Here is a 22,949-nt window from a genome sequence, read left to right on the forward strand (position 1 = left end):
ACACACGGAGGCCAGCTTACAAATTGCAAAGGAAAGTTTAAAAGGAACAACACTGCAACAAACCATTCTGCCTAGATTTCACAGTGTGTTCCAATGTAAGGTCTCTCCAATGCTTCACTGAGGGAACAGAGGAAGTCCCTTTGAGACGCACTAGGTCTAAAAAGATAATAACTTTTGAAGAGGGCAGTGCGATCGCTATAAATGAAATACTACACAAATAACGATACACTATATTCTCCTATGCTACAAGATGCATAAGACTGGGGGGAGGGAGGGCAGAAAAAAATTAATGCTGCCACATAAAAAGGACCAAATTGCTCTTCTCTACAAAATATGCCTTAAAAATGACAATACAAAGGTTACTTACATTGTGCATAGTAGAAGCCTTTTTTTCTGGAGTTACAATAGATGTAACAGTTTTATAATCGGTGGGCAGTTGAACAGGCAGGGTAGGGAAATCTGTTTTACCACGTCTTGCCGTACCCTTGAAGAAATCAAGTAGTATCAGAAAACAGCTTTAACTGAAATAATGCTGACCCAACATTGCACTACTTATAACGAAAAATATTAATAATTTCTACATGTGCATTACAAAATTAGTATTATATTAAAGTACTGTGAATGTAATCTTTTTATTGCAAACACACAGTGAAGAGTGTTAACAGCCTTGCTACCAAAATAATTTCATTAACATTTTCATTAATAATTCTAAATTATAACCCCTAACCCAAGCACTGAATAATACTTGTAAAAAACCCAAATCCTGGCATAACACAATCCAAATCTAATTCTACTTATTTGAAAGTAACAACAAAACAGTACATATATGTAAGGTATTACCATTACAAGAAGATTTTTTTCCAGCCTAAAGGTCAACTGTGTATGAAACTTTCCTCCCATGATACTCATGATCTCTTGGAGTGTGTAAAACTCAGGATACTTTTGCACATGTCCAATACAAGCACGTAACAATTCCTAACATAAAAAGAAAAAATAGTTCATGCATTTGTATCTTTCATAAGAATTGAAAAAAGTGTTTTCTGCAATTCCAAGTTGTATTTGCATATACTTTCTGTAGAGAATAGATATATTTAGCAGATTACTGCTAAAAAACTTGCTCGACTTTCCCAGTTAGAGACAGTATTTAAAACCAGAGATACCAGTACAACTCTGCAATAATCTCACAGTCAGTGGTAACAGAACTGACACATACTCTGATTTCTCCTCAACCCTCCATACGCAAGGCTAACAATGTACGTGCACAGGCTCAGTCCAACCATAAAAAAAAAAAGTTTAGTACAGTTTGAATTGTGCTAAACCACGTAGTTCTTTTCAGTTTACTTACCTTGGCTTTTAGAGGGACTAGAGTTTTTTTGTGTTACTACCTAATTTACACTAGGCCTAGGTAAAATTCGTAAAGGTAAAGACATAGGAAGATTCCATTTGTGTTGAAACTTGCTTTCATGTCAACTCTAGATCCTAAGATTTTTTTTTTCTGATATCCAAATTGTGTATTTAAGACATTTAGGTTTTATTCAGTAACCAGAATGAGTTATTTCTGCAAGTATTGTTTAAAACTAAGTATCTGCGTCCATTTCATTTTCAGCTCAGGATACCAAGTTAGCCATAAATAGGATTTCAGGTTTGGAGACACATTTGGAGACCAGACAAGATCACTTACAAAAACAGACATGAGTATAAGGCACAAAATTACAAAGCCAATCCCAATTTTTAGAAAAAAAAGCAAGATTGTTGTCCTCAAATGTGCCCAAACCATGTGTTAATGGGAGAAAAAAAAAAATATTATCTTGTGCATGAAGAAGCATGTAATAAAAGTGTTATGGTGAAACTGAAGCAATCATTCTGAATTTAACTAAACGCTCTACTCTCTAGTAAAACCATTCTTTTTCTTTTCTATTCTGTAAAAATCCTGCAACACTTATTAAAAAAGACTGAAATTTTAACCAGAAGTATATAACTAGGCCATTTCAATTAACGCAAGATGCTATGAGGAAAACAAGGAAGATCAAGTCAACCCACTGATGGGAAGTTTAGCAAACCTTTATTCTGGAATTCTTTTCCTAACAATGCGCCATTAAACCAAGAACGATATACAAACTTGCATTCACATTTGATTTTAGAATCGTCAAGGTGGATATTTAACACAGCATGAACTTGCAGATGATTATGATTAAAGCCTGAGTAACATCTGATTAAAGTATCTTTCTAACACGCTTCTGTGGAGGAAAGCCTAACATCCTCTCCAGCAGTGTAAATTTAGGAGCAGCTTGTTAATGTAAATGCACACTTAAAATGCAGTTTCTCCCTTCCCAAATATAAAGATGTCAATTAGCTAACTGATGACTAAATCTTTGTACAGTATCATATTCAGTGACCTTACTTTTATCGTATTTTATTGGCTAAAACAAATTGTGGGCCAAGCCACGCTGCAGAGCATAGGGAAAAGGTGACTTCTCATGTCTCACCCTGACATGGAATCAGCAGAAGTTCAGGGAACATGAGATCCCATGAGCAGTGCCAACGTATCACAATTCCAATATGGTTATTTAAGAAGAGAAGCAATTAAACACGGTAATTACCTCAGTATAACGTACTGCATCTTCAGAGATAGCATCATAATCTTGAGCGCAGCTTTTTGCAGCATTTTGGGCAAATTTCATAAATTCTGCAATTTCATTGTTTACTGCTTCTTTCATTTGCTAGAGGCAAGGAAAAAAAAAAAATCTATTTTTTAAGATAGAATGAAATACTGTAGTCTAGGTATGTAACCAGAAAAACTTCTAGAGAAGTAGGGAGATCACAGAATCACAGAATGGTAGGGGTTGGAAGGGACCTCTGTGGGTCATCTAGTCCAACCCTCCTGCCGAAGCAGGGTCACCTACAGCAGGCTGCACAGGACCTTGTCCAGGCGGGTCTTGAACATCTCCAGAGAAGGAGACTCCACAACCTCCCTGGGCAGCCTGTTCCAGTGCTCCGTCACCCTCAGAGTGAAGAAGTTCTTCCTCATCTTCAGACGGAACTTCCTGTGCTTCAGTTTGCGCCCATTGCCCCTTGTCCTGTTGCTGGGCACCACTGAAAAGAGCTTGGCCCCATCCTCTTGACACCCACCCTTCAGGTATTTGTAAGCATTTATAAGGTCCCCTCTCAGCCTTCTCTTCTTCAGGCTGAAGAAGACCAGCTCCCTCAGCCTCTCCTCGTAGGAGAGATGCTCCAGTCCCCTCACCATCCTCAAAGCCCTCCGCTGGACTCTCTCCAGTAGCTTTTCATCTTTCTTGAATTGGGGAGCCCAGAACTGGACACAGTACTCCAGATGAGGCCTCACTAGGGCAGTGTAGAGGGGAAGGAGAACCTCCCTCGACCTGCTGGCCACACTCTTCTTGATGCACCCCAGGATCCCATTGGCTTCCTTGACAGCCAGGGCACACTGCTGGCTCATGGTTAACCTGTCATCCACTAGGACATCCAGGTCCCTCTCCGCAGAGCTGCTCTCCAGCAGGTTCACCCCAAGCCTGTACTGATGCATGGGGTTGTTCCTCCCCATGTACAGGACCCTGCATTTGCCTTTGTTGAACCTCATCAGGTTCCTCTCTGCCCAACTTGGTATGAGGGAGGGCACACATTCTACTTGCTGCTCAATTTGGCAAGCCTTTGCCTATGCTCAGAGTTTCACTCGGGTAAAAAAATTTCTGCAGGGTCCATTTCCTTTAAAAAAAAAAAAAAAAAAAATCCCCAGACAACAGAACACCCCCCCAACAGCAAGCTTCATTTGATCATACACTGGTGGTTTATAAAAAGAAATGTTACAAGACATTGTTGGAGCAAGTTTACTTGACGGAGCCACAAAGATATCTGAGCTCTGACTTCATAAGCAATTACATTGTAAGTAACAACACCACAGTAGGTACTCATTTGCCTGGGAATGACATTCCCATTGTTACAGCATAAAATAAAGGAATTTGCATTAACAAGGAAGCATGGGAAACCAAACACAATGGCTCACAAACATTTGCTGATTAATTACATTATACAGGATTCAACTAGAATGGTACTTCCAACCAACATGAGATACAGCCTTTCACTATTTAAACAACATTGCTGAGATGACGCAGCAGGTGTGAACTTGTGCCTTTCTACTCCCACAAACACTGATGTGGCAAGCATAGAAGGTCAACGCACAAGTTCCCCCACATGCTGATGAAGAAAGTTCACATTACAGGGTGCTGTCAGAGATCACATCAAAATGTATCTATCTCCTAACTTTATGCAAGACTGCTACATGCCATTATGAAATGCTAAAATTACAGCAAAGTTAACTCTTAACTTCTTTCTCATAAAATAATGGGGTTTTTTTTCGGGGGCGGGTGGCTGTTCAATCACCTATCAAAGATCTGTACTTACCATCCATTGTTTAGAGCACTACTAAAAAACAAAAGAAAAAGCCACAAAACTCCTACCCACTTGCAATGAAATGATATTTTTAATATAAACTGAAAGCGTATTTGGTTTTCCTGAATACTTTAAACCTTTATTGCCATTCATAACATTATGTTAAAGGAAATTACAACAAAATAAATTTTAAAACATTTTTGCTACATGTTCCTTAACTCTTTGCAACACAAAAATTGTACTTCTTCTCTAATGTCCGTATGTACATATATGAACACTTACCATATATGTGAAAAATTCTCTTTGACTTGCTGCATTAACTTGAAAATGATTTAATTTTTTTGAGTACTTAGTCATCAGATATAAGTACGTTTTCTGCTCCTTCTCAGTCAAACAAGAGGTAAATGGATAGGGGATTCTAGGTTCTGGGAAAGGATGATCGTCAGTTGTGCCTTTAGCCTCCACCTCAACTGGATCTGCAGCCTGTATGCTACAAGTCTGTCTGTTTTCTGAGGAGTTTGCCAACACCTCCACATTTTTCTTTGCCTCTCTGAAACAAAAGTAATAAAGGAAAGAACTTACACTTTTCACATAAATATTAATATTTGTCAGGATCAATAAAGGCAGTCATATAAGCCTAAACTTCAAATCCAGCAAAATGCATCGTGAGATACTGTACTATTCCAATTCCTCGTCTACATCATAGGAATTTTCTTATTCTGAAGCTTCACCAGGACAATCAGATTAACCCTTAGTATCAAGAGCAGGTTTGCCACTGGTTTAAAGATGATTAAAAAAAAAATAAATTATGTATATATTGGTCTGTATACTCAACACTGAGGTGACAAGCCAAATACTGAAACTCTCTTTGTTCTGGAAACACTCATTATTAACGAAAAGATAAAGAGTCTCAACATTTTGTCATTCACTGATGGCTGGTGTTCAGAAACAGTTTGCACTTGGAAAGGTCTAACTTAGGAGTCAAAGTTATGATAGTAAAGGAGAAAGACTTAACTAGAAAAAGCCTTTCTTTCTGTAAAAAGAAAGTAAATCAAAACTACTTAATTGTAACAACAGACATTCCACATTTTCATGCGGAAATTCCTAAAAACAGAGTACACAATTCAAGGGTTTCATTTTCTAATCTAAACAATGCTGAAATCAGTTGCCAAAAATTATATTGGGCCAAGGCAAGGGGCATAGCTGCCCTGACAACAAAAAAGAAGTAACATTATAAAGCTGGTTCCTAAAACGACTCCAGTATGTGAAGGTCACCTTCGCCCTACTCTATTTAAAATAACTGTTTTTAAGAGAGAAAATATTTAAGGTTAACAAAAATAACATTAACTGCTGATCTTGGAAAAAGCGTATTTTTAAGATATGATTTCAGCAGTAGAAAACATCTCAAGTGTTATTCAAATCCAGCAGTATCACGTCCACACTTCTTAATAATACTTCACAGCTGTCTCTCTGAATATGAGAATGTGTCCATCCTCGTGGCACAAACTGGCAAATTTAATTAAGCTGCAGCAGCAACAAGATGCTGACTCAGATATGCCAATGCAGGAAAATCAAGAAATTCTAGCAGCTTAACTTGGCTATATTCAGCAATGAATTAAATGGCAGCACATCAAGATCATTTCAGTATGCAGTGCTGTCACAGTCTTCATCAGGGTGCAAACCAAAATAATCTGACAGAACTTTTCTGTCCATATTTACAGCATTATACTTTATTGGAGCTGATGGCTTAAATTCTTCCCCTTCATTTTATCAGGAACCTGCCTTCACAGCTTCTATCATGAGAGAATATATACTTTAGCAAATATCTATCAGAAACCCCAATATAAAAATTAATAGACTTCCTCCAGCTTTTACTCTCACATTTCCCCCAATGGGTTTCATTTCCTCTTGCTCTTGTCTATGGCCACACAACCCAGTTCCACCAATTTCTGAATTTTTCTGGTTGCAACCTCTGTTCTGGCTATAAATCCACTTCTAGCATACACAATTGAACACAATTCCAGTCTTGAGGGCAGTCATGCCTACTACAGAAACCTTTTCTCTACATCATCTAAAGGAAGAATCCTACATTAACATCCAGTGTACCCAGTAGTAAGCTGCGAGGGCTGCGCTCATCTCTGTCAGTTCAAGAAAAGTTGCTCCAACAGAGAAGAACCAGAAAAACCTCCTCCAGCTAAAGACACGGAATACAGAGTCGCGTGATGCCAACAGGTACTCCCCTCAAATGTGTGCTCTCAGTGTCAGTTCATAAAAATACAGTAATTCCCCCTTAGAACAAATTATTTCTCCACATGCTGAATGCCTCACTTGCAGTGCAGTAGCTACCTTGGTCTCCCATCCACGTTCTTTACGGTGCCAATGTTCATCCACCACGAGACACTTGTCACTTGTACCTCCGTACCAGCTTAACAACTTCTTCAAAAAACAACAGCGGAAATACAGTTCTCCAACTTCTGAAATCCAGCAGCATGAGCTATGCTTTTCACTACGCGAATCAAATTTTGATTCTACTTCCTCAACTTAGGAAAATAAAAAAATATAACAAAACTGCACAACCAATACTACCTGTACCACCTGTGTTCACATAATTCCATTTCCCACTCTTCAGCTAACGCTTTATACCCAGTTTCTTCATTACTCAAGGAACTAATTGCATCTCCACTACCCCTAAGACACTGTTGGATCTATGTAAACAGTGCTGGCTACTTCCAAAAGGTAAGAGTAAAAAGCATTTCAGTGTATACTATCATCAGCCCTCTACAAAGTGAGAAGGCATGGACAGACAGCAAGACATCAATTTCTAAGAAGAATTAGGTCTGGTTCATGGGTTACAGGATCCTTACTGTGACCAGTTAAGAGCGTGGGTCAAACTTCACCCCTCTTTGGTACATAAGAGAAAGCAAAAAACAAGCACCGCCCCCAAAAAAATAACCCAAACCCCATCCCCAAACCCCCAAAATACCACTCCACCTCCTAAAAGACAAGAAAGGCCATAGGTCCCAACCCAGACTCTTCCTGCTTTCTGAGGTTTCACAATGGGTAAAGGGCAGACCAACTGCTGGACCAAGGAGTCACTATCACATCCGTGCATACTGGACAACATGCAGCTTTCCCCCAGAACAGTAAGGGTATGCATCAATAGGCTGACAACAAACAGCACAAAATTATAACGTAACAGAATATACCTGTTTGATAAATGCCATAGTTCAGAGAGGCTCGGAGCCAATGAGTATTTTTCATAAATTTCATGCAAGAAAAACACTTCACTGCCATTTTTTGGTGAAATATCCCTGATAATAAAAAACAAAACAAGAACATTGCAATACACAAAAAATTAAATGCCACATCTGCCCCTGAGTAACAAGGAACAGAATTATTTATCTGAAGAAAAAAAAAAGGTTATCTACACAGTGTTTCCATGTTATATACAGACTGCATAATTCCCTATCGGCTTTCAATAGTAAAACACACGTGATCTTCACAGTCCAAAAAGAACAATTTAATTAACACCAGACATGGCAAGAGAAATTGTGAAGGAGCTACACACTTTCAAATGTTCATTAATCAAAACCAAACATCGGGTTGAACTTGCTGGAATTTTGAGAAAAACACAACAATCTTGGTTTTAATTTTTAAAAAAAGAATTTTGTCTTCTACGTAAACCTTTCTTTTTTAATATAGCCCCAGTGTACAGGCTTTACACAACATTAACCTTCCCAAACTATTTTGAAAGGCATGAGAAAGGATCTATTCCCGTCTTCCCCAAAAATAAACTAATTCAAACCCAAACCACCTCCCTCAGCTTAAGAAGGCGAATCGCTTCTTTGTAGGGCTTTTGGCATTAAAAACAAGAACAGCGTCACTGCCCCATCTGCACATCACGGGCCGTACTACGCAATTGTTTCTCATTCCTGCGCGCACACACGCATACCAACCCCACCTCAGAAAAACCACGCTCCCCGCTCCCGCTGAGGGCACGGCAAAAAAATGGCGCCGCGCCGCCCCGCCCTCCTCCAGCGACGGGGCGGAGCCGGGCGGGCGCGGGAACCCAGGCCCGCCCCGCTCCCGCCGGGCGCAGCCGGGCTGGGCGGCGTGTTCCCCTCCCAGCGGGGCAGCGCGGAGCAGGGGCCATCTTCCCGCCTCCCGCTTGTCGGACGCGCCCTGCGGAGGTCGGGGGAGAGGGGGAAACGTTCTCACCAGGTCAGCAGCTGCCCTTTGGCCGCCATCTTGAGGGACCCCTCGGGGAAACGTATTCGCCGGTTCCTCGTCTCTCTGCCGCGTGAGCCTGCCTCACGGCATCGGCCAATCAGCGTAGCAGAGCGCCGGCGCGCGGGATCAGGTGTGCTGAGCCAGCCAATGGCAACAGGGGCTCGAGCAGCCGCCGGAGGCGCGGCCGTGGCGGCCATCTTGTGGCAGGCGGCAGCGGTGCGGGGTGCGGGCGTGGGGTGCGTGGCTGCCGAGGCCCGTCCCGGTCCCGTCCCGCCCCGCCAAGAGAAGGCGGCCTCTCCACGTTCTTCACTAAGGTGTGGCCCTGGCCAGGTGTTGGGTGCCTCGAACGACGTTTCCCGCCCTGGGCGTGCAGAGGTGGCTCTGCTGGGCGGCTCGTCCCTGAGCTGGGTTGGTGGCCGTGTGAGAGAGGGCTGAGGTACCCCGCGGAGGTTGCTGTTATGTACTAGCGTCCCTCCTCCCCTGAGCTTCCAGGTTCCCTGGCTCACTTCCCACTTGTTAACATGTGGGCAGAGCCACAAAAGCTTTTTTCTGATGATCAGGCTTCCTAGTGTGGTAAAATGTGGAATTCAAATCATCTCAGTACTTGTAAGTCTAGGTGATGCAAACTCATTTTCTTGTGGTGGTAAAAAAAAAGGTGGCCCCCTTTACAGCTCTATAGATGGAGAAATGGAAGAGGGAAGTGAGGATTGTGGCATGAAGCAACCAAAGCATTCACAGCACCTAGTCTTGTAACTAAAACTTCGGGCAGTATACACAAACACATAAAGAAACCCACTGAGTGGTTTCAGAATGATCTCCAAATCCACCAGCAAAGGAATCTCTTCAGTTTGCTCGCAGATCAGTTTTAAGCACATTGTTTGATTTTAATTCTGCCCTTTTTTGGCTTACGTATCTCAGAGAGGCAGAAAGGTTTCTGTCTCCCTCCGGGATCCACCCAGAGCCCACCACTGGAGGTAGCCTTGTAAGGAGTAATATTACTTCAGAAACCAGGTATGGCAACAGTTACAACACAGCCAAATGGTTAGAAGACTTATCGCAGACTGTGAATGCAGCAGGTTAAATGCTACTTCAGTCTGCATCTCTCCAAAACCTGCAGTGTCTGTTTTTGTAGTGGTTTTTTTTTTTTTTTTCAATGGTGCTACTTCCTACATGGAACCTTTCTACTTCCATGACATAAACATGAACACCAGGAAGCACTTTTTCACTGTGAGGGTGACTGAGCACTGGCACAGGTTGCCTGTAGAGGTTGTGGAGCCTCCATCCCCGGAGATACTCAAAAGCTAGACACGGTCCTGGGCATCTGGCTCTAGGTGGCCCTGCTTGTGACTGCTGGAGGTCCCTAACAACCTGTGATTCTGTGAAATAGTCAGGGGTCAAAACACGACCTCATAACCTGCAGTTTAGCTTTCCTTATGGGCAGGCATGAGAGTCCTTGGTTTGTCTCATACCTGCGTTTTATATTGAATATTTCTAATTGTTTATATAGTTGTTGCCTAACCTGTATCTTGGTGGTTAGAAACTCTCCTGTGAGTGGAAAGATGGGACAGCAATCACATCCTGAGGATGAACAAATTACATCTGGATTTTCCATGTCTTAAAGACTGCTTTAGTCATGGAGCTGCTGTAAAACATGGCACTACTTGGTGCTACCGTTCTAAGAAAACAATCACTTCCACTACTTTTTTTTTTTGTAGACTTGATCCATAGGTGAAGGCTGCTTCCAGATACAGTGCGTCAAAGATAGCCAAGACCTATTTCTGGATCATCGTCAGGCATCAGTACTGAGCTGTTAAAGCTCTGTCAAGACTGAAGCATTTCTGGGTAGGTGCAGAAGTAGAATTTTGCATGCCTGAAGTCTTAAGACCAAGTGTGCTGCTGACATTCAGGTGCTCCCAAAGTCAGCACAGCAGAGGGGAGTTGCAGCTTTGAATTTTGATGCCTAAATTGTATTAACACCTCAATTTTGATACCCAAATCCTCATTTAGGTCTAGGCTGAAGTGGTGTTTCCAAAGTCACTGGGAAGGCCTTAAGCCTTCTTGTGCCTTGCACTTGATGCAGTTAATGGTGATTTCAGACAAGAGGACGCCTTTGAGGAGAGGGAAGCTAGATCAATCCGCATTCATTCTGATGAGGTTTAAAGCTCTTGCTGGCTAAGAGGGAAGCTTAAAAGGTGATCGGGAGTCTTCTTGTTTCCCCACTGCCAAACATTACGTGATACATGTGCCAAACAGTTCTATGTGCTTGGAAGCACAGCCTAATTTTGTAACTGTGCGTTTCTTAAAGAATAAACCTAATAAACCACGATTCAGAAAAACAAATAAGATGTTACTGACAAAAAATTATGACAGATTTTTCCATTAGAAGCTGAAGTTTTATTACAGGATAACAGTACATAAAGCACATCTAAAATCGATGTGTTCAATGCACTTAATAAAGGTAATGTAATATTAAAGGTACAGTTTCTAAGTACAATATAACAACATTCATATTAGAATGAAAATTGGAGTATTTAAAAGACAACATTAAATCTCTTATTTTTACAGTCATATTTACAAAATGGATCAAAATACTTTTTTCGGGACCGAGTAAAATAACAAACTTGAATGTAAGCAGGCTATCCTAAGAGTGAGTTGGAAAGGTCCATGAAAGTGAAAAGTGACTGGGTAAAGATCATTAGCAAAGGTTTAGTACAATACCACTTTAATATTCCTCTTGATGGCTTACATTTTAATGTGGCTAGAAAAGGAATTTATACATACTGTACACATAACAGACAAAATATATTTACATGTACAGTATAATTGTATTTAAACTTGTGTGTATTTACAGAAATTTGAGCATATCGCTCAACGAGGTTTTTGAAGTCTGTGTGCTTAATCTTCAAACTGATGTGTATTTGTAATCAGTATTTATTCTGGTCTTGTTACGTTGAACATTTAGTAAACAGGGAGAATCTATGTTAACCAAATGGTTTTGCATAAATATATCAAACTATTAAAATGAAAAGGGAGAACGTGTTCCTGGCATCATGTGTAAGTTAGTACATACAAATTTAAGACCGAGTCCTTTTCTCTTTGAAAATATCAGAAGGTGACTTAAATCAACAAGGGAAAATAAAATTGTCATGGCTTATATTTAAATAAGATTGTAGCTTCAAGAGGTTTTTTGTAATTGTCCTGATAGTGTTTGCAATTAAACATTCCACTTATGAAAATATACCCACGGTGCAGTAAAGTTTGTATTTACTTTTAGGACAACAGTATGTTTGCTGTTTTAAAAAAATTATTTATATATATATATTCCTTGGATTGAGGGTATAAAAGCAGTGCATGGAAGCCAAGAACCATGGCTTTAAAATTCACTACCTTCTATTATCAAAAAGTGCAGTAAACAGAAACACTGTATTTAATAAATTGCTCAAAAATCTTTGCTAAAGATCTTATAAATTCAGTAATATTACAGAAAAATTCTAATAAATATTTAAAAGGTTAATTACCTCCTTAGTTAGATATTTGATATCCATCAGTTTTTAAGAATTAACAGGAAAACAGTATCTAGAATGAAAGGAACAGGGGGATAGGAATACTTTTAAGGGTACGTGACTACGTAAATTAAGGTATACATGAAAAATAAAAACAAAACCCCCAGACCTGACAAAACATTGCAAATTCCACTTCTTAATTAACTTCAGTTGCTAATGGCTGTCCTTGGATATGTACGCGTGATTTATAAAGCATATCCAAGGACTGAATTTAGCCATCCATCTATCGTGGAAGATTTACAGAAAATTCCTATTTACAGAAACTGGAGTTAAGTGCGTAGGCATGGCCTAGTAATATCCGCAGTCTGAGTGTGTACAGATCCTATTTAAAGTGAAGAGGGAGGAAGGCACCCAGCAGAACAACATCTGTACATCTCAGATGCAGCGACAGGATAGAACGCTCCCAACAAGCCAAATAATGACCTCCCTTTCAGACAGACAGCATACTGCAGTTACTTTATACTGGCAGATTAGATTTTCTTTTTTTCTTTTCTCTGATACAATACAGGCAGACTGTTTTAGTAACCAAAAGAATAACAAGCTGGACAGAACATTTTTAATAACGTTAATAATTAATAATGTTAATAATGTAGAAAAAAAGTCTACATTCGATATCAAGTATCTGTACCGGTGAAGTAATTTTCTCCTTATTAAATATACTATAGAATAATTTATATAATGACACTATGCATTTAAAGAGAAAACCATGTCCCAAATCTTGTACTCTGATACAGGTACTTGTTGGGCATATGTTGGTGTGTATATATATATATACACAAATATATATATTTATATATAGTTATACTCAGTGAAATTAACAAGACCCAAAGGTGGTATTGTCTAGGAATAAAAGGGGTTTGTTTGCTTTTGTTCACAAAAGTAACTTATCTAGCACCACACATCAGAAAAACACAAAAATAGCACGCTCTAGTTCTAAACAGCTATGTCTAAAATAGATTATATAGTAAAACAGATATTATACAGCATAATGTGGTATTTGATAAACAGATAAATATTTGCACTGTGTAGGCTGTTTATAGTATAACTTTATCTATACAGAACGAAAGCAAAAAGTTAACTGTATAGAGGTGAGCAGAACAACATTAAATATTATGACTCCAAAGCAGAGACAAAGTTAAGAGTTGAAAGAATAGAGCAAGATAAAATGTTTACAGGCCATTACAAGTCCTTAAATTAGTAGTAAAATAAGGAATCAGTTGCTCAAGTTTAAGAAAGCAGTAAACAAGAGATTGCATTTACATGCAGATGTCCAAAACTTGTATTTCTTTTTAATCTATGCACAAAAAGTCATTTGTTTTTATTGCTTGACATTCAGTTATGGCTAGAGTATTTTTAACCTTTTTTTTTGTACTTTGGAAACAAGAATATTGTTCAAGGTGCCATAAAAATGGACAACATTGAAAACAGTTTGCAAATAAACCACCTAACACTGCAGTTCTTTATACATTTTAAAAAGCCTTGTCTGGGGTTTGTCATATGTTAAATATATTTAATCTGGGAAAATACATTGTAGCTTGAAGCCTCCCATTGGCCCAAACATCCAATACAAAAACACATCTCCAGAAAAGGAGCAGGCAGACAATACAGTTACATATAAAGAAGCAGCCAGTTAATGTCCTAACAGTTCAAATATTCACCACTGTTCTGTAACTTGTTTCTAAATCAATGTAGAAATGAGGAACATTTTGGATTTAGAAAGGTGTACAGTACGTATGCCTTTTTGTGAAATAAAATTCACTGTATTGCTTATGAATTCTCTGCATTAGATATAGATAGCATTACAGATTGCAAGTTCCTGTAAAATTTGTGCATCTACATTACGATGTTGTGGGGTAATTTAGGGTAGTGTTTCTCAAACCGAAAGTCACAACCATTTGAAAGCTGCCAAAAGTGTTTAGATTATGATCGAAACACTACGCGAGGCAAACGTAGCTTGGTTCTACGTGACGTGTAGCAGCTGGGTTCTCCAGCGTGGTTGTACTGGCTGCAGACAAACGCGCTGGCCGGGGAACGTGTGCCCCTTGGGGGATGCAGCTCAGCCCCCCGGCGTGGAGGAGCTGGAAGAGCTGGCTGCAAGCATTTCCAGTAGCCACGGAGTTACTAAGTACTAGCAGCAGCTCAGTTCCTCCAGTTAGGAAATGGGGCCAGTAACTACAGCTGGTTTGCACTCCCTGCCCCAAACAAGTACATTAATTCCAACACAGAGTGCCCTATGAAGAAATACAGCCCAGAGGGATTGTGCTTTCAGAAAGCTTGAGAAACACTGACTTACAGGAAAACAAGTATACAAAGGACACATGAACACCAAAAACATGCAGATGTTAACAAAAAGATGTGATGTCACGCATCAAGTTGAACAACGCGATGGTGAAGTTCAGCTTGAAGAAGTAATGAGATTTTGAGGGAAGACATACAAGTGAATATTGTGGCAGAAGAAACGAACCTAGGAGTATTGATCTGAAGCCTTTATCATGTTTTGTTTCGTATTTGGATAGCCTACTTATTGCTATAAAGTTATTGCTATATTCTACCAATGATAAAGGCCAAAAAAAAGATAAACAGCAACATTACATATGAAAAAGGTAGAATACAGCTTTTGATGTTAAAAATTCTATTTAGTACCTGAATAAAGTTCCAAAGATAGACTATATATTATCCTAAATGTTACATATTTTCCCCCTCAAGTCCAGTGACTTAGCATTATTTAGCGAGCTATTATCACAGTACTACGATTAAAGCACATACTGCAATGATTCTTAAATAAATACTCATTTAAATTTTAAAACTTTTTGTCGTTGTATTTGGTATCAGTATGCATTTGCCCTCATTTCCACCAAATGATTTACTGACGGGAATATTTAAGCATAAAGAAAATAGGAGGCTAATATTCAAATATATTCATGGGTGAAACTTTTAAACTAATAAATATTAGTATTAATAATGAAAAAATAATTCTAATAGTTATATTTCTCCAGCTAGGGAAAATAAAGACGTTCCTTCTGTGCAATCTGAATCAGCGAGCACAGGTAGAATCTCATATACTGAATACTCAAGAGAAAATTGCTTCTTATTTTTGGATGCTGTTTTTGACATTTGTAAGTTTATCTAAATTGGGGAGTTAGGAATGCGTAGACAAAATAATGCACATTGTTTGCACATCTCATACTGTGTAACCTGTTTTGTTCATCAAGTACAGACTGGGGAATGTCTGTGCCAATCCAAAAAAAGATAGTGTAGTGTTTGGATCACCCCACTACAGAGTTAAAACATCTTACAGATTGTACGTATTAACAGTATGTTTCATTGATACACAGGTATGTGTAGAATAGGTTCTACTGTGAATCAACAGTAGGAATTTTCTTCTACGGAAGATGCCAGCACGCAAACTGATCAAGAGGTCATACTTGCTCAGAGCTGTCTACCCCGGAAGGCCACTCCAAGCTAAACTTGACCGTCGGCTTGTAAAACCGTAAGAAAGGTTTCCCTATTTATTAAGCAACTGCAAGTAAACAACTGCAAGCCATATACCCAGTGAAAAAATCCTCACTAACCTAAGATACTGGAGAACTAATGCTTTGTTGCAAGCAGACAGACATGTTTGATGGAGAAATCCGCTCTCTTCCCAGTCTGACCCAAGTCTTGAAATCTTGCTCCTTTTGTTTGTGGTTGCTTATTTACTTTTCAACTTGCATTTTGTAAGAGTGTGAAGCCATAAAACAATTGCGACAGGCTTCCAGAATTCTACAGTTTGACACTTGGAGCCTTCCTAGCCATTGCTGTTTTTTGGTGCCACTGTCGTCACTTGGGAGTGCCGTATTTGATATACTAGATATGAAAATGTCTTCAGCCTCAGTGTTTCCTTCCAGTCAGGTTTTCTGCTTTACCGTGAAGCGTAAGCAACAATGACAGACATCATCTGAAGTGTTGTTTTTGTAATTCCTTTCTAAGTGACTTCATCGCTGAAACCTAATCGTTACCTTTTCATTCTTACTGTACTATCATAAACTAATTTGTTTTCTTTGACAATAACTTAAATAAGGAAAACCCGTTTTCTATTGCAAAACACTGACATTCAGCTGGAAAAATAGTCCTATCATGCTAAAAATGTCCAGAGGGTACTGAAATTAATTTAAAACCATTTATTTAATGGGTCAGCATTAATTCATTTTCTAAAATAGAACAGCAAAACCTTTGCGCTGTTTGGAGTAATTTGTTTTGAACAAAATAAAGACCAAAGAGCAGCTATACTGCAAAACTGAGTAAGAGAATGAGGCACGCATAGAGCATTTAGATAAAAAAAATATCCAGTTCTCTTGTGCCTAGGGAGGAGGGGGAAGGGAGGAAATACTAGCACATCTTTTAAAAAGTAATTTGTTCCACCAGTAGTACTGGCCACCCTGTTGAAGAGTTTTAGAAGATCCCTGAGCACATTAGTTTCTGACTCTTAACCCCAGCTCCTAAACTATAGGGCTTCTGTTGTTGATAGTGAGATGGATTGTCATTCACAGTTAAGTCAATCATAAGGTGCTTATCTATTTACCCTTTTTTTCACCAATCGGCACAAAGAACTGTCAGAAAATAACTTTTATTTTTCTTTTTTAAATAAAGGGCACAAAATTTAAACAATCAATGTTTTGTGACAGTGGTTTAGGATTATTATCTGGCTGCCCCTCAACAACAGACAAGTGATTCAATCGACATTCCTTAGCAAAAAAAAAAAAAAAAGAAAAAAGAAAAAAGAAAAAAGATAAAAGGCAAAAAAAGGAAAATCCTGTACAAATATGTATTTTTCCCTGAGGGATCAAGGTTACACCCGCAAGTGCTCTATGTACATATTGCACTGTAGAGGAATGAAGAACATGTGCAAAAAAAGCAACAATGATTGAAGCTTACTCATTAAACCTTTTAATTGTGACTGCTATGTCATCTTGCATTTTGGAATGTCGGAACACAGCTATTCCTTTAATCTAAAATGTAAAAAACAAACAAAAAAAAACAAAACAGAAAAAGAAAAACACACCTCTACTATGGCACATTCAATGAAATAAAAAGTTTTCCAAAGACAAATAGACAAATTCCATCAAGAAAATAATACAAAGTTCGTTCGTTTGTTTTTTTTTTTGTTTTGTAGAAAAATTACATTACTTTCTTTCATTGTTTCACATTACAAAATCTTTTTTTTTTTAATGTCTACACAAATCACATTTTATTGCAGGAATATTTCAAGTGCCATCAAACATTTATAGAAGGGTTAAAAAAATAGAAGTCTCTCTAAAGTGGTCCAGACAAGGCTTTGTATAGAATAAATCTTTTTTCCACCTTCTATTTTTGACTTAAGTATTTTGAATACATTTTCTTTATTCCATTGACACTGTACAGCCTAGAAGCAGCCACTCACATACCCACGCATATATTCATGTGCGCACACAAACGTACTCTCTCACACACACAGAGGTGCACAGACACACACAGATATCTTCGTATCCATACTAAGTTAGATAAGCTTTAATAAAGAACAACCAAACTTAAAAACAGCCTCCCTTTTCACCTAATCCCATAGTTTTAGAATGTCAAACCATGCTGGAGATGCTGAAGTGTTTTAGGGTGGTTCAGATGACGGTATAGTATAGTATCTCTTTCCTAGAAAGCCAGAAAACATCTCTATGGATAGATAAAACACCCAGTGAAAATCTCTGTGCAGACTTTAAGGAACAGATCCTTCAAAACCAACAAATTATTCCTTTATCTGCAGCTATCCTCCTGTTTTTTGTTTGTAGTGAACTGGGCAGATTATGAAAATACTCATGTGAATACGCGTTGTTGACTCCAAGTATGTTTTTTAACTGACTGTTCCATTGATGATCTGATACCAGGCCATAGTCCCAGAGGTTCTGCAGAGTGTGTCTCCCTTGCTGCGCTGGGTTCTCACATGGCCGTCGCTCTGATCTTACTCTACGGCCCCTCTCATAAAAGCCTCCTTGGCAACAGAAGTCTTCTCAGTACATCTGCCACGCTGTATCCCTGCTTTCCCCTCTCTATGAAGAGCGAAACAACAGTAATATTCCGCTGCCAAGTGGCTGTTAACTGCGATCAGGAAAGCAGAGTTACTTGGGATGTGTATGCACAGCCCGATTTAACAGGGTGCCAGGACACAGGAGCTCCCACGGACAAAAATGACAGCAATTTCTGGCCTGGCAGATCATGTCACAAGCTGTTTTCAGATGCAGAAGGCTTTTCGCTAAGGCCCTACCTGGAACCTTTTTATGTTTATGTATTATATTAGTAAATGCTCCAAAAATCTGTGTTGTCAATGACTTATGGGTGTAAATATGCTGAACTAGATACCAAACCATTGGCACCTAGATGCCTGGTAAAGCACTAATATTCATCAGGAAAAGGTAAGAAAAGGATGTGACTGAATATTAATCCCCAAATATTTTGCCTGGTATTCTACTTATTGTCAGAAGTAGGAGTTGTATCTCGCTCGCTAAAAAAGTACAGGTCTTGTTTCATTATTCATTAGTTGACACTGCAATTAAGTTTAGTTGATCTTTACAGGACTAGCACCTAAGGCTGGTCACATTCAGAAAACGTTTGTTAGTTCAAAGGGTTGCTTTAAAAATAGGAACACACATTAGAATGAAAGTACCATATCATGCCAGTTACTCCAATAAAGTAAACAATGATTCTAGGAAAAGTGTTTCCGTGGGACTGGAGAGAGCGAGCGCGGGGCTGTGCGCTGCCTCTTCGGGAGCAGGCAGGACAGAGCAGTGAAAGCACGGCTCTCTGGACCCTCTCCAGAAGCCCTCCCGTGCCCCCGTCCCAGCGCTCACCGAGGTGCAGGTGGTCCCCTCCCACTCTGTGCGGGCACACTACTCTGAAGGGGGAACACAGGATGCTACCCCTGCCTTCCAAAACGCACAGATGAGCGATAGCTGGGAGCATCCCTCATGTGGCAGACCATGAAAATTTTTAATAGGTGTCATAGCTAACAGTCTCAATTTGAGCCCAAAGGAAACATGTTCAAATCACAGAATAAACCTCTGTCTTCCTTTTAATAATCCACTGACCAAATTCTCCTTTTTCAAGTAGTTAGGCTTCAGGGTGCTTCTGTTCACTTCTGTGACTTTGCAACGACTACAATACACGTAAGAGATTGTTTATTCTTGGAAATTAAAGCAGGGGAGCACATTCTACCTCACCCCTTTTTCAAAGTTCCTGGCTTTTTCTTATGTACTTCATCGGAAACTTCATTTGCCTAGGCCCTACAAGGCATCCAGTTCTACATCGTCATCTCCTCCAAACCAGTTCTGCACCTCTGGCTCAAACAGCCACAGCTGATTTTGTCATTATTGTGACCCTGCTTCCTTCAGAACTAGGTTTACTTGCTAAATTTGCTCAGTGACAGTATTCTTCCTAAAGGGAATGCTAATTAATAATAATAAAAACTGCAAGATTCAGCTTAGTAGTTGGTTCTGCAATAAGGGAATCACAATTTCAGACTCACACAATGCCAATTTGTGATATTAACTATTTCCAGGCATTATACAGAGTACAGAACAATGCTTTCTAGCAACAGTGTGCCTTTACTTCGTTAGTCTGTCCTTAGCTGATGAACTTTAAAGTGCATCTTTGTAAATAAGGAGAGCAATTGACTTCGGTGTGCAGCTACCTGAAACTGAACTGCTGGATGCTGGAAGAGCACGGGTCAGTGTCTCATCTCACTGAGGCCACAGACAGACCTCCTGTGGATTCTGACAGGCTATAGTTCGAGTCTGAACGCATTGTTTACGATATGGAGTACAAAAGTATGTAATAATACGTATAAAAACTACCTTTCCACATACGTGTCATACACACATACTTTTACTGTAGATACAGACTTGAGTAAATACCTTCAAACCTGGAGTTACGGTGGGCAGAAATACACTTGAATAGCCTGATTTTCAAGGATGCTGTGTTACTCATTTGTAAATGATCTGCAATTGCTAGTTGAACTTTGACCAGGGAAACTCGGCACCTTGGAAAACGAAGCCTTTGACTCGTGCACCTAAATTGGAATTTAGGCATGTAATTTTAAACATCCAGGTTTGAAAGACTTGAAAATAAAAGTACCTTTGAATTTAACAGCCGAACAGCTGATTTTAATTTAGAAAACTGTCATTATTTTCAACTCTTTAAAAAAAATCTGTAACCATTTCAGGATATGACCAGCCTCTCTTTAAGAGTAACATGGAAAACAGCAGCATAAATACCTCCCAATGTACCAGTACCTGCCAAACCTTTTTCAGTTAAACTTGAATTTCTGGTGCACATGCAACACAACAATGAACACGCTAGCATTTAATTTAAAGAAAAAGGTGCAAAATGAAAGTGCCTTATCAATTCAACAAGAAAAGCTATACCAGTAACTACATTTTATATTAATTAAAACAATATATAAACAATATCTCTTTTGTTATATATAGTCTTCATGCCCATTTACCCTGTAATATATTATAATGCTATTGTTGCTATTGCTATGGACCCTTTTCATGCCGTTCTGTCTACTGGCAAACAGTGGTAGGTGAAAAAAATCGTCCTTCATGAAACAATGAGCAAGTTGTGCAAACTGATGCTGAAATCTCTGCAATGCACACCAGTCGCTGACTGCTAGGTGGACTGTCTGTTCGGACCAACCCATTGATTGTTCTGTCAAAAGTCTGGGCAGTGAACTACAGGAGAAAACAACCTTCTGACATTCGTACCCTCAGTCTGTGTAAACAGAGGTCAAGGATTGAGAAGCTGAGACAGAAAAAGGGTCCATATTGGTAGGCATAATGGAAATCATATGCATGAGAAAAACAAGTTCAACTTTGTTTCATTGTTTCCCATCCTTCGCCTGACCCCGACCGCCAAGAGATGTGCAGTGTGTTGGCTCCCTAGGTCTGTGCAGGGCCATATAAAGTGTCTTGGTTTTCCTTTTTTTTTTTTTTCCTCTTTTCCTTTCTTTTGTTTTAATGTTTGTACTTCGGACATTCTAGAAGTGCTCAGGTGATACATTTACCCATCAATTTGCATCGCTGGCTCAAATTCTGAAGTGAACAACTCCTTGTAAAGTGGAGGAAAATGAAGTCGTACAATGTCTGGGTATATTGCTTTAAATGCCATAAGCTTTTCTGTATGTCGTCCACACAGTGCTCTTAAAGTAGATACTTTGCATATTAACTGTAAAAAAATGAACAGAAGTCATATGGTCATACACGGAACCAGGCCTCCCAATCTTGCTCTTGGGATTAAAGCTCTCCCAAACACTTAAGAGTTCACTTCAGTTTTTACCATGACAATGACAGTTCAGATGCGTAGTCATAGATGTTTGTTAGATTTTTTTTTTTTTTTAAAAAAACAGGAAGCCACTAAAAAGCCATTTGTGAAATAATCTTTTAATTTCCTTGGAAAACATATCATTAGGTTTCCTCACTTGCCTACCAAGCACCGGACTGATACAGAAGTATTTCACAGCTGGACCTTCATTCATGCAACCTAGTCATTCTTCTGGAAGAAGGCAGTCCTGACTACTTTTAAACCCACTCTGAATATTACAGAGGGAACTGGCAATGCAATATAGATTACGCTTTTTAAATTTATGCCAAATAAGGTGAAAAGGAACAGACCAGAAAAATCTGTACTTCAAAAATATTGCTCCCTGAACTTAGAGTAAATTATTTGTATCCAAGCATATGGAAGAAGCTTTCTTCCAGCAAAGGTATCCAAAGTATATACTGGGAAAAGAATTCTGTGAGCCAGGATCTGAAGTGAGGACAATCTGCAGAGCCTGGGCTGGACCATCCTTCTGCTGCTGTAATTCATTCTGCGGTGTGAAACTCCGCACGAGCTTTCCGGCTGCATGGAGTTCTAAAAGGAACTACCTCTGTAAGGAAGCGCCTATCCTTCCCCAGTTCTTCAGATTCATTTTTTTTAACATGACACCACTTTTCCATTTTTGAAAAGTTACATGAAGATACTTTAGATTAGCATAATAGTATATAGCATCTCTTTTCCCTAGGCATCAGAATTTGGAAGAACTGCTGAGAAAAAGGCTGTGTGGGGAACTTCTCATGGAAGGCTGAAAAACAAGGTTAGTTTGGGTATTGCATGTTGTAACGACTTAATTGTCATGCAGGCAGAGATTTCATGAGGACTAAGACATGTGTGTTGCAGAACTGAAACAGTATTCTGCCTGGCAGAAATGTTGTGTAGGAGAAATAGGATAAAAAACCTTCATCGCTTCTCGTGAAGTTCAATATTAAAATACCTCTTTTCAGACCATTATCAACCTTGCTCCCTAGCACATCATCATTTCACCTACTCTAGCTGTCGGTAAATAGTTTCAGCTAAGCACCTTGATTTTGAACAAAGAATTCTGGGTTTATAAATAACAAATTACCTGCGCAAAAGCTTTTACACCATCATCAGAATACCATTCGTGAGGAAGCATACTTTCACAGTCATGTGACATGACTCTTACCTTTGTTAGAATTCCATCTTCTCGGTGGTTCTTCTGTAGGACATGCTGAAGTGCTAGCTGGATCTTCTGTTGGAGTTTTTCAATTTTTACTTTCTCCTGAAGCCATGAGCGATCTAAATATAAATGGAGTTAACGCCTCTAGTGCTGCTCACATCCATCACAGTGCACCAGGAACTGCTAAGCCTGTCACAGATTCATCTTTCTTGTTTGCAACCTTCCTT

At 39.3% G+C, this 22,949-nt stretch overlaps 2 protein-coding genes across 8 annotated transcripts in view; both read right to left on the reverse strand.

Moving 5' to 3' along the window:
- Positions 1–8,717, reverse strand: part of ICE2 (interactor of little elongation complex ELL subunit 2) — a 31,624-nt gene extending 22,907 nt beyond the window's left edge. Inside the window, exons 1-6 of one of the 4 annotated variants that reach the window (XM_075432123.1) lie at positions 8,626–8,717; positions 7,614–7,718; positions 4,690–4,957; positions 2,601–2,720; positions 841–975; positions 368–484 (exon numbers count right to left, since the gene is read on the reverse strand). In XM_075432123.1, the coding sequence (XP_075288238.1) occupies positions 368–484; positions 841–975; positions 2,601–2,720; positions 4,690–4,957; positions 7,614–7,718; positions 8,626–8,654 (774 nt within the window). In that variant the 5' untranslated portion in view covers positions 8,655–8,717. Of the gene's footprint in view, positions 1–367; positions 485–840; positions 976–2,600; positions 2,721–4,689; positions 4,958–6,753; positions 6,800–7,613; positions 7,719–8,368; positions 8,436–8,625 lie in introns of those variants that run through there. The other 3 variants (XM_075432126.1, XM_075432124.1, XM_075432125.1) reach the window with 3 other exon arrangements.
- A 2,328-nt stretch (positions 8,718–11,045) lies between these two features.
- RORA (RAR related orphan receptor A) overlaps positions 11,046–22,949 on the reverse strand; it is a 373,904-nt gene continuing 362,000 nt past the window's right edge. Inside the window, exons 10-12 of one of the 4 annotated variants that reach the window (XM_075432128.1) lie at positions 22,729–22,841; positions 21,268–21,428; positions 11,046–20,271 (exon numbers count right to left, since the gene is read on the reverse strand). In XM_075432128.1, coding sequence (XP_075288243.1) covers positions 20,088–20,271; positions 21,268–21,428; positions 22,729–22,841 — 458 coding nt within the window. In that variant the 3' untranslated portion in view covers positions 11,046–20,087. Of the gene's footprint in view, positions 20,272–21,267; positions 21,429–21,645; positions 22,116–22,728; positions 22,842–22,949 lie in introns of those variants that run through there. The other 3 variants (XM_075432131.1, XM_075432130.1, XM_075432129.1) reach the window with 3 other exon arrangements.

This window comes from Opisthocomus hoazin, chromosome 10 (assembly GCF_030867145.1).
Source record: "Opisthocomus hoazin isolate bOpiHoa1 chromosome 10, bOpiHoa1.hap1, whole genome shotgun sequence".
Classification (NCBI taxonomy): Eukaryota; Metazoa; Chordata; class Aves; order Opisthocomiformes; family Opisthocomidae; genus Opisthocomus; species Opisthocomus hoazin.